This window comes from Abrus precatorius, unplaced genomic scaffold (assembly GCF_003935025.1).
Source record: "Abrus precatorius isolate BTA unplaced genomic scaffold, Abrus_2018 Scaffold6, whole genome shotgun sequence".
Classification (NCBI taxonomy): domain Eukaryota; kingdom Viridiplantae; phylum Streptophyta; class Magnoliopsida; order Fabales; family Fabaceae; genus Abrus; species Abrus precatorius.
In genome coordinates this window covers 1,439,168-1,451,432 of record NW_020874406.1, presented here as the reverse complement: position 1 = coordinate 1,451,432, position 12,265 = coordinate 1,439,168, and the positions used below count along the sequence as shown (strand labels likewise).

Below are 12,265 nucleotides of genomic sequence, written 5' to 3'. Positions count from 1 at the left end.
TTGTAGGGAATTCTGAGCTAAGTTCATGAGGATTGGATGATTAAAGGAAAAATAGAAGAAATGTAGCAAAAATTGGAGGAAAGAAATTGATAATTGAAGAACAGCCTCTGAGTGATCACTTTCGCTGGTGAAAGTTATCACTCCAGAACCATAAAATGAAGAAGAGCTTCTGCATAATCACTTTTTTTGGAAAAAAGTGAGCGTTACAGAGAGTCCTCCAAAAAGAGTTGTTGTGCATGTTCACTATTATCCACAAAAGTGAACACGCGCAAGAAGGTAGCCTCTGCGTGTTCACTATTTCTAGCAGAAGTGAACACGCGCATGACATTAGTAAGGGAAGCTTCTGCGTGGCTACTATTTTCAACAAAAGTGAACAGTTTAAAGTGCGCGTGGCTACTATCACCAGCAAAAGTGAACACGCGCAAGTGGAAATGAAGAATTAGCCTCTGCGTGATTATTATTGCTGGCAAAAGTGATCACGCCAGCAGAGCGGGAATTCTATAAAAGACAGTTAGCTCAGGAATTTAAGAGTTTTTTTGTTCATTTTTCATTTTTCATTTTCCATTTGTTTTTGTTGTTGAGAGAGTCAAAGAGGGAGATTTAGGACGAACACCAAGCTTCATTTCTTGAGGGATTAGATTGGAGATTGGCTTGAAGATGTTTCTTCTTTGTTCATTCTCTTCTTCTCTTCTCTTCTCTTTTTGTAATGTTTGTTTAAACTCTTTGTGGTTAGGAACTGTGAATCTGAAATAGAAATGTTGAATTGATTTTGGATCTAAACTTTGAGTTTTGAATTGGATTGAGTGATTGATTCTACTGTTAAAGTAGTGATTGAATGAAAATTTGATCAACTAATCATAGAGGAACTCTTATCAATAGGAATTGAATTTGTTTCTCAGATCTAAATTAATTGCCAAGGTTATTGGTTTCTTAGGGATAAAATATCTTAATCTTGCAATCTTTTGGTTTCTCAAACTTAATGCAGCATTTGATTGGATTAGATCTAAGGGATTAGAATGATTTGATTAGATGCTAAATTCATTGAGGCAAGGGATTGTCCTTTGATTAATATAACGTGAAACTGATTGTCATTCCATCTAAATGCTTGAAAGTTCAGAACTTTATTGATTCAATGTTGAAGTTTTGGTGAAACAATTTCCTAACTACTCTTTCTACATCTGTTTACTATATACTTTTATGCTAACTGTTCTATTTTACTTTCTAATTTTGTTTTTGATACATTCATACCAAATCCATCTGAAATTTGTAAAGCTCAACTAATTGTGATCTTGTGAAGTGGTAATTGAGAACTTTATTCCCTGAGGACGATACTTGGAACTCAATTTGATTCTAAGATTTTTTACAACTTGCTACAACAACACTAGTACACTTGCTAGTTAGTTTACTTTCAGTGCAACAGCAGGTGTAAAAGTAACAACACTCATTCACACTTAGCATTCACCACCCTCATTTTCTCTAAATTTTCTAAATTTTCTCTGGACTCTATACCCTTAGTGTATCTTTGTACTATCTAAACTCACCACCAACATTTCTCATTCTTTTTCATATCCTTCTCACAGCTTAACATGTCATAATATGTGAGTCATGACCACATAACTAGGTGTATTACAATACATGTATTATGAATACAACCTCTAGGTGTACCACAATACCTATATTATAATCACATCCATAAATCATTTTAACTCCCGTATTATAATCACTTTTCTCACAATTCCACCATCATGTCACATCATTTCATTTCATACATCAAACTATATCTTCATTCAAGAATAATATAACACTCTTCATTAATAACCTTATTCAATCAATTTTCACATATTTCAATTATCAACAAATATACATTTAACACAAAAAATCTTCAAACAAGTCCATACATCACACAGATCAATACAATATGTCAGAAGTCAAATACCTTTGGACTCAGCCCAATCGTACAACTTAACATACACATTTTCTCAATAATAATAAGGTCGTTTATCTTAAAGTTTGGCATAATTCATTATTAATAATATGTCCAAGATTCCAAAAACATCAAATAATAAATCTTAACTATTCCTAAACAATGTTTACTTAGTAAAATCATAATATTCTTCTAAGATAGTTTTATTTAGAGCCTTTACTACAAGTTACATTTAGATAGTTATGAAAGTAAGTAAGGATTTTTCAATTCAAACTACCCAAGAGAAGTTAGGGTTTGGGATCAACTCCCCTTACCTTGGAATGAAGACCCACCACAAAATCAAGGGTAGAAATGTTCCATACACGGAGTTTTGCCCTAAATATATGAAAAATTCCATGAGAAATCAAAAGGATAAGGAAAGAGGCGAAAATCGAAAACACTAGCTCACAATACTTACCTCCAAACACAATTCCAACCTTCGATTTAGGGCACAAATAACTTAAGAGGCAATTTGATTAGTGAAAAAGGGCTAGGAATTGAGAGAATCGAGAGAGAAATGAAAGGGAAGGTGGAAAATGCGTCTTCCCTAATCCTAGATTCCTTAAATACCCAAAGAGTCGTGACATTCTCACTATAGAAAAAATATCAGGCTAAACTACAACATGATTTTTGCATAATCTCGCTACAGCGAGCCCCTTTCGCTACAATGAGATTGCACCCAGAAAATACCCTCTCTCTGTTGTCCTCTCACTACAGCAAGAACGCAACAGATACACGACACTTGCCCAGAACCTTCTCACTACTGCGAGAATCCTCTCACTATAGCGAAAATGTACTTGCAACACACACTTAGCCTATTTCTCAATCAATTCCAAATACAATCGCAAGTTCACATTCACATTTCAACTATAATATACACATATACACACTTTTTAATAATCAAAATATTATTATAAAGTTTGGAATGTTACAATGTATATTAGTCTATTTTGATCATTTTAAATTTATCTTGTCTTATATTTAATAATACTTTTCTAATGATGTAAAATAGTATGTTTGTAAACATGGAGCCATGCCATTTTTAAATAAGTTCAAATGTCATTTTTATAAATATGTAGTAGCAATATAAATATAAATATAATATTTATTTAAAATGGATATTCTACATTCATATTCCTACATATAAACATACACAATTATATATAAATGCATTTATAATAAAATATAAGAATTTTTTTTCATAAAATAATACATGCTTCTTACTTTTGAAAATATTTTCTTAAGGTTTATCTTTTATTTTTCAATTTTTTAACTCATAACATCATTTATTATTTAAGTTATATTAATTTGTAGGACCTTGAATTGTTTAAAAAATTTAAAAAAGTACTTATGCTTTAAAAGCTTATAAGTTTGTGAACTTTTAAATTATTTCTAATTAGGTCTCAATTGCATTTTTGGTAATGCTTTGTTAAGTACATGGATCTAATTAATAACATGGACTTATTGAATAATTATTCTGTGACTTAGTACATAACTAGTTAAATATTTTTAATTAAGTCTTTATACTTAATAGAATCTTAACTTAACAAAGAGACCCAATCAAAAATATTTAAAATTTAGAGATTTAGTTACTAATTTTTTAAGGATTTAAGTTTGTTATAATGGAAGAAGGGCCAACCGATGGAGAATTCGATAATTTTTTTTTAATTCACTGTGAGTCATTTTGGATTCTAAGGACGATGAATCATAAGTGTTCAATATTTTGGAAATAACGAATCCTGGGCTTATGTTTATGGTATAGAATCATGCTTGTGATTTAGTTGTCCAAAGTTAGATCGGTGGGGTATGGTAGACAAATCTTGTGTTTATATTTACATAATTACATAATAAAGAAAAAAAGTGTTTGCAAAATTTATTAGAACTTAAAATATCTCTTTCTCATTAGTATTTGTGATGCAATTTTGAATAGCAGGATTGCACCCAACGATCATGGAAACGTCCTTATGGGGTTGGTCTCTGGTAGCTGGATTAGATGAATATAGAGCTCAACTCTATTATAATTGTCTGAGTAGAAATTATTTTGACTATCAGGCTTTTGTAATTGGCTCTCGCTCCCAAACTGCAAAGACATATTTGGAACACAAGTTTGAGAACTTCACGAGCTCCTGACAAGAAGATTTTATCAAAGATGCACTTATTGCTACTAAGGAGTACGTGTAAGGTAAAAAACCTGGTAGTTCTATATGCACTATTGTTGTGGTTGGAGTTGGTGAGCCATTCCATATTTTGGATCAAGAAACTGTTCAACAGTTGATTGATTCTTTTGAGATTGTAAGGGAGGAAGGAGAGCCTCTAGTTGAATCTCAGCCAACGACTAAGCAAAGTGTTGCCATAGATCAAGGTGATATTGAAAGGGCAAAAAAAAGCTTCAATCAAAATGACATTGTTTAATCATTCAAGGTGCCACGTTAACTTCCAAAAACAACATCGTTCTTGTCAATTGAACTTCTAACATAACATTTAACGTAACAACTCAACTTTCTGTTGTTGTTTCTTAATGGAGTTTAAGTTTAAGGACTAAAGTGAATGATAGAGAAAAAAGTTGAGTACTAACGTGACATTTTAAATATTTTTGTGACTAAAATATTAGACTCAAACTCTTTAAAAAAATAAAGTGAAGATTTAGTCATTTTTTTAAATATAAAAAATTTAGTTAACTTAATTAAATAATTTATAAAGCTAAAATTAATATAATCATAATTTTATTTAAAATAGAAATTTTATTGAAATCAAAGCTTTTATAATAATAATAATAATAATAATATGTCATGAATCGATAGAATTTATCAGGATTACATGATAAAAGCAAAAAAATGATGACATCGTGTGCAAAAGAAATGATAACATCGTATATTGCAATTATATCTTAAATTGAATATGTGTGGAATGGAAAATAATCATGTTTAGTTTAAATTAAAAAGTGTAATTAGTTTATATAACAATTTAACTTTTAATTCAAATGACAACCTCAAAATATTGTAGGACGTTAATCAAATTTTATTATAATTATCTTTCACTTATTCTACGTATACTTATAAATAAATGATATTTCTATATTTTAATATTTTATTTTATTTATTTGAGAAACAGCTGCGAGAGATTTTACTTCCCTCCGTTCAGTTTCGAACGAACCTTTCCCGCCTTCCCCAAAATAAAAATAAAAACCCCTAATGTTAAACCCCAAATGCAAACCAAGAAAAAGAAAACAATGAGTTCATGGCAGATTCCCTCCCTCGCCCCAAATACTGGCCACTGGGAAGCCACCCAAGACGCTTCAAATGTTTCACCTTTGCCTCCTTCCATTCCCCTCCCTTCCATGCTCGATCTCCTTCTCCAAGGTTCCATATTTTCATCTCAATTTCTATTTTCAATAACATGATTATTTCCTTCTTCTAAGTAGCTTGTTTCGAACAGGTACTCCAACTCTTCCTAGCCACGACGCTGTTGCTCGCGGTATTGCTAAAATAATTCAAAATAGCAAATTTAATAATCCAAAAACCTCGTTATTATTATTAATATTATTCTTTTTTTAAATGTATGTGATCCCTACATTGCAGGTGAAGAGCTCGCAATAGAAGATAGTTTCAGCTTCTCGAAATCTCTTTTTAAGACGGGCTCTGGAAAAAGAGTTATTATATCTCCTAACGGTATAATTAGAGCAAAGACATTACTAGACAGTGTTGATAGCAGTATCCAAAGTTCTAAGTGTGCGAATAAAGTGCACGTGATTGGTGAGGCTGAGACATACGGCAAGCCTCAACAACAACAGCATAATGTTATCAATAGTCCTTCAATTGGTGGTAGTCATCTATTGAAGAATGGTTTTGAAGAAAGAGTTCTGCAGCAAGATGCATATCATGCTGGGATTAAGCAGGCTCCGATTAAATTCCACACTGCAGGTGGAAGGTCTATATCCATTTCTAATGATGCGCTGCAGCGTGCTCGGAGCCTTCTTGGTGACCCGGACGTGGGAGATTTCTTCGAAGGAGGGGGTTTTGGCGATTTGAGTTTTTCATTTCCATCAAAAAGAGGAAGCACTGCTGCTTCTGCTTCTGCTTCGTGTAGTAACGAAAGAAGTGGTTGTAATACTCCTTTGGGTCGTCAGGTAGCATCTGAGAGCAATTATGTGACCAAGAGTTTCACGTACCCGTTGCAGTCTTCTAGACAAAAAGACTTGTCAAGCAAGTTTCTTGATGAGGGTAATGGGAATAACTTAATCGCAAAATTTGATGCTGTTGGGGATGAGAGCGGTTATAGCTGGAAAAGTATCAATACTTGTGGAAGGAAACCCTTGTGTTACAGGAACCAAGCTTCGGATTCAGTTGTGGGTCGTTCTTCGTTGAATGGTTTTTCTTCAAAAGTCGATTCATGCAGTGTGTCGTTACGCAGGTCATTGGTTGATATTTCCAATGTCATTAACACTGTTCAATCTAACAATAGACAGCATCCTAGTGGAAAAAGGAGACTAGGATTGCGTGTAACTGTTTCTCCCTTTAAAAAGCCTCGTAGTTCCAAAAATTCAGTCACTTCTGACAACGTTGCTGAAAATTCTGCCAATGGTAAGCATAGGTTAAGAGTCTTTAGTACATTCCTTCCATTTTCGTTATTTTCAATACCTAATTGAGGTATTTTATCTTAAGATATGTCTCAATTTCCCTCTGATGTCTCTGGGTCCGAAGGAAAGGTTTCTACCCGATATCCGTTTCAGTATCCAAGGATTTACATCAAGGAATTTTTAGCTGTGCCTCCGTTGGAGAAGATAGTGGTGAGTGCAATCTGTATATTTCGGCTAGGAGCTGATTCTCTTGGGGCTGACAACACTTTGTGCACTAAAATGAATTTTGTTTCAGCATTTTCCCAACCTGAACAGTCAGGTCACATCACTTAATGCAGAAAAGTATGTGTTTCATGAAGGGTCTGGTGATAATGGTATGGGAGCAGAAGCTTTTGTTCATCTATTGGTTCACCATGGAGCTTCCATGCATTTTGCGACTAAAGAGTAAATTGTCTCTACCCTGAACTTTTGCTTCCAGTATCCATGGAACCTGCTGAGGAGTAACTTTGCTATGTGATTTGTTGATTTGTACTAAGCTAGGTCAGTTAGCTAGTTGAAGTATGTCCAGAAGTCATTGCAACCTGTTACATTCAATTGTTATCTGGATGACATGGAATAAATTGTTGAGTTTAAGCTGCTTTATGGTTCAATTTAATACTTGTAGGGGAATTTGATACTTACAGTGCTCTTTGGTGTTTTTCATATTGTATTATTCAGTGCACTTTAACATTGCTTTTAGCTTAGTTTTACTTTTCTATTGCACATCTCTCTAGGTGGGTCATGAATCATTACAAGTGGATTGTCTGGAAATTGGCATGCTATGAGAGATACTATTCAACTAGGTCTGCAGGAAAATTTTTGACTGTATCAAATGTGCTTGAGGAACTGAAGTACAGGTATGCAACTGCTCAAGTAACATATTTTGGGTCTAGAAAAGTGATAAAACTTATGTCGACATTTGGTGCTTAGATATGAAAGAGAAGTGAATCATGGCCACCGGTCTACCGTCAAGAAAATTCTAGAAGGGGATGCATTACCTTCTTCGATGATGATTCTCTGCATTTCTAGCATTCACTCCAATTATGTCCCGGAAAATGGGAATTTTATGGAGACACAGAGAGTGGCTCATAAAACTGAAGCAGTAAAAGTTGAACTAACAGATGGGTGGTAAGAATTTTGACTTACTTGCTGTCTGATTGCAAGATATATATATGAGGTTACATGACATACAGAATGATTTTCCCTTTCAGGTATTCGATCAATGCCATTTTAGATGTTCCATTGTCAAAGCAACAAGCTGCTGGAAGATTGTTTGTAGGACAAAAGCTTCGGGTAGTGTGTTGTCTGCACTTTGTTGTTTATCAGTTTATCTTTCCTTGATTATAACACTTCAGTAATGTTGGATTCTGTTTGTATATATGCCTCTTTCAGATCTGGGGAGCAGGATTATCTGGTTGGAATGAGCCAGTTTCACCCCTTGAGGTTTTCTATAGCTCAATTATGAGTGTGTGTGCGTGCGCTTGCATATATATCCTCTCAGATGTCTTCCTCTGATTCTGTTCCAATTTCAGGTATCGTCGACGGTTAGTTTATTGTTGCACTTGAATGGAACATATAGAGCTCACTGGGCTGAACGGTTAGGATTTTGTAAGCATCTTTCACTAAGTGGATTGTGGATGTTTAAGCTGTCATATTTTACAGAAAAGTGGCATCTTGTTCTTTGAGCTTATCTTCTTGAGCTAATACTGCAGGTAAAATTCCTGGTCCACCTTTGGCTTTTAGATGCATAAAAAGCAATGGCGGTTTAATCCCACAAACTTTGGCTGGAATTACCCGCATATATCCCATTCTTTACAGGGAAAGGTAACTTATAATAAAGTATATCCTACAATTTTACTTGAAATATGTACAATAAATTACTTTTGAGAAATATAATCTAATTATGCAATGAAGAAGTTCGACATAATTGTTTTCCTCATTAGATTAAGCAGTGGACAGTCTATTGTCTTGTCAGAGCGGATGGAGAATAAAATGACGGAGTTGTACAATCAGAGGTGACTTCTCAGATTATTCATCTATCTCTTGTTATTCGTAAGAAGAAATCACTGCTGCCCACTATCTTAAATTCTTGATACTCCTTCCTCTATCTCCTCCTTTTACTTCGATTTTTTAGTTTAGGAGAAGAGAATGATTTCTTTTTTCATTATTCAATCAGAGAATTACAGAGAGAATAAATAGTAGAGGCAGAATCATTAGGGAGATTATCTCGCCAAAACAGAGGCCAATTATATAGAGGCCAATTACAAATGGCGGCCATAGATAAGAACAAGCAAGTGGAGGGCATCTTGGCTACAAGAGAAAGTGTGTCACTATAATCCAGGAACAATTTTTGGGTGTTACCTTTTGCTATGAGACAAGCCTTCAGTTGATCTACTTTGTTGTTAGGACCAACTTTACCCGTGTAACCTGTGGATTGCTTGCACAACCAGGCTCTTATAGTAGTAATAAGAATGGGAGAAAGGGACCTCATTAATTTGGTATTGAACTGTTCATTTACACTGATTCATAATATTAAACCTGACTTGTAATATAATTTGATGGCGGTTGATGGAATCATTTGGACCCAACATAACTGTTGTATCATTTCTAAGTAATATAATTTCTGCTGCCACCTCAAATTTGAAGTTTTTCAGCTACATAAAGAAGTGCCTGAGTAAAATAAAACAAGAAATTTATATTGTAGAATTTTGTGGATAGTGTGCAAATAGGAAAGACAGAAAAAGATGATCAGGTGCTTACCATGCTGGTGCAATTGTTATTTTTACAGCCATAATGTGAATTTTGATTTTGCGCTGTGACTGATCACCCATATGGCTGCAGACGCTCTGCTGTTGTAGATGGCATCATTTCAGAGTATCAGAAGGAAAGGTCACTTACTTACGATGACATTGATAGTGAAGGTGCTAAGATTTATAACATGCTGGAGACTGCTGAAGAACCTGAATTCTTAATGGCAGATATGAGTCGAGAGCAGCTTAATTCTTTTGCTGCATATAAGGCCAAATTAAATGTAAGGTTATGTTTCCTTTCTCAGAAGTCCAAATGAATAAAAATATTTATTGGTTTCACATCCATCTTCAGGCAATCAGACAGTCAGAAATGGAAAAATCAGTGGAGAAAGCTTTGAAAGATGCTGGCTTGGGACATAGAGAAGTCACACCATTTATGAGGTTACGGGTGGTTGGATTAACTTATAAAACACGACAAGACAAGATTAAAGAAGGCATAGTAACGATCTGGAACCCAACTGAGAAGCAGGTGAGGTTGGTTAGCCAATTGCAAGGATTAACTGTATTCCCTAGTGTTTATAATTATTCACTAATTCATTGGTTTAGCTTCGTATACAAATGTTTTTCTAATTCATGCCCAGCTAATTACATACTCTTCTTTTCCTTAATTCCATTACCTTATTGTAAATGCTTGTTGTGGGAATAATGAGATTTCTCACAATTTCTTTATTTTGTGCAACTAATGTGACAGTGTCAGGAATTGGTGGAGGGAGGAGCATATGCAATTGCAGGACTCGTATCATCAGGATCTGATTTTGATATCCTTCACTTGCAGGCTAGGGGTCCTTCTACCAAGTGGCTGCCTTTATCTTCTAATGCAAGGGAGCAGTTTAAGTACATATCTGACAATCTGAATAAGATGGGGGGGGAAAAAGGAATTTCTACATGACTGTATTGTGGTTATGTCACATTCTGAATCCAGCTTATTTTTGTCGTTTGTAGGCCATTTTTCAGAAGTAGAAAATCAATCCCATTGTCAAGTTTGGGTGACGTTCCTCTTTCCAAGTATTTTGGCACTATAGTCTGTTTAGAAGTATCTTTCTGTCATCAAATAAAGAATAGCACGAAAATATTTGACGTTGCCTTGTTATTGCTCTTATACAGTGAGTTTGATATTGCTGCATATGTTGTGCATGTGGGAGAGGTTTATACATCAAGTCAGCAAAAGAAGCAATGGGTTTTTGTGACTGATGGATCCATCATGAATGGACAGTTAGAAAAGTTACTCAACTCGTTACTTGCCATCTGCTTTTGTTCTCCATTGATTGATTATGATTCATTTCCACCAATCAACTATAACCTTGCAGGATCTACGGTAATTACAATGCATTATTGCTCGTTATTGCCATTTTGATCATATCCGTTTTGCATTAAATTGTGATTTATTTCCACCAATTAACTGTGAACTTACTATCATCATTCATATTTTATCAACAGTATTTACTGCTTGATCCTTTCCTTCACACCTTCATCACAAAAGAAAAATGACCTCATAATTTTGGGCATATGGTTGCTTATTAACATATACTGGGAGATATTTCAGATTAGGTTTCAGTGAAGCAATTGTTTCAACAAAATGCCAGCACTAGATGTTTGGGTTGTTCATTTTGCAAAACCTGTCTAAAGTTGGATTACTTCAAAGTTGGATGAAAATTGTGTCTTCATTACATGCAGGTTGGTTTCTGTAATCTTAGAAAAAAGGAAAAGGACCACACAAACCACATCTGGGTTGCTGATGCCACTCAAAACTCGACCTATTATTTGAATTTTGATTCTCCCCATTGTTCGCACCTAAAAAATACGGCCACCTCTGTCAGAAAATGGGCAAACAATTCTAGTTTGGTATGCATCATAAACTCTACCGCATCCAAATGCACACGATGCAATTCTTTATGATGACATTTTTTTCGTGTTTCGTCAGATAATAGAGAAACTCAAGCAAAAGGCGTTGTATGTGGTAGGTGACGATTGTAAAGCCTAGTGGAAAAGAAAGCTGAACTGAAGGTTTTCCTGTCTTTAACTTGTCAGCATCATCACTTGAGTTAATCTCACAGCATTTACTTTTATTTTTGAGTTCTGGTTTTGGTGGTTCCCATTGAAAATTAAAATGATCGTTGTTGAATTAAGGAAATGTAAATTTTGTCAAGAGGATATTTCTATGCAATTTTTTATGTAGGATGGGCTAAAATAAAGGAAAATGGATACATACTATCAGAAGAACATCGAGGAGAGACAATAAAATGTAAAACTCCAAAATGTAAAAGGAGTCCATGTACATGGTAATCTTGACATAACGTGCAACTCACATAATGCGAGGTGGGTCATTGGTTTAATGTTTTTTTTTTTTGGCGTTATTTTTTGTTTCCTAATCACACCATCTCCCTTCTTTTGGAAACGACTTTAAAAAGTAGTAGTTACTTTCAGAAATTAAATTTTGAAAGTCAGTTCTGCAATTAAAATTTCTTATTGCTGGTGCAAAGACACTAAGATGTACTAGTATTTCACCCGGGATCATGACAGTTTGACGGTCTAACCAAATGAATTATAGGATATATTATAGTAATAGTTAATACTATTATTTTTTTAAAAATATTTTATTTTGGTTTAATTTAATTTTTTATTATACACTTTTAAAGTAGTTATAAGAACAAATTTACTCTTGTTAAATTTGATTAGTAAATATATAATCTAAAATATAATTTAATATTTAGTTTAAATTATTTATTATTATTTATTTAAATTATTTTATTGTATTTTTAATTCAAAGATTTTTAGATTAGAAAGTTTTCAAAATCAAATATTAACTATTACTCTAATTTTTCTAAACAAATATTTATAAAATATAGTAAATATTATTATTTTTATTTAAGATATTTT

At 33.9% G+C, this 12,265-nt stretch overlaps 1 protein-coding gene across 1 annotated transcript; it reads left to right on the top strand.

Annotated features, from left to right (window-relative positions):
* The first annotated feature begins 5,192 nt into the window (after positions 1-5,192).
* On the top strand, positions 5,193-11,584 carry LOC113869250 (protein BREAST CANCER SUSCEPTIBILITY 2 homolog B-like). Its single transcript, XM_027505491.1, has 19 exons — positions 5,193-5,322; positions 5,399-5,437; positions 5,542-6,543; positions 6,625-6,749; positions 6,835-6,983; positions 7,313-7,435; positions 7,509-7,706; positions 7,790-7,871; positions 7,971-8,021; positions 8,111-8,186; positions 8,291-8,402; positions 8,522-8,593; positions 9,420-9,609; positions 9,681-9,857; positions 10,080-10,222; positions 10,331-10,393; positions 10,493-10,703; positions 11,063-11,230; positions 11,310-11,584. The coding sequence occupies exons 1-19, from the start codon at positions 5,193-5,195 to the stop codon at positions 11,367-11,369; spliced, it is 3,171 nt and encodes a 1,056-aa protein (XP_027361292.1). The 3' UTR covers positions 11,370-11,584.
* The last annotated feature ends 681 nt before the right edge of the window (positions 11,585-12,265 follow it).

Coding starts and splice junctions, on each gene's coding strand:
- LOC113869250 (XM_027505491.1), top strand. CDS start 5,193: ATGAGTTCATGGCAGATTCCCTCCCTCGCCCCAAATACTGGCCACTGG. Junction 8,022..8,110: donor AGCCAGTTTCACCCCTTGAG/GTTTTCTATAGC, acceptor TTCCAATTTCAG/GTATCGTCGACGGTTAGTTT. Junction 10,223..10,330: donor AATGCAAGGGAGCAGTTTAA/GTACATATCTGA, acceptor TGTCGTTTGTAG/GCCATTTTTCAGAAGTAGAA.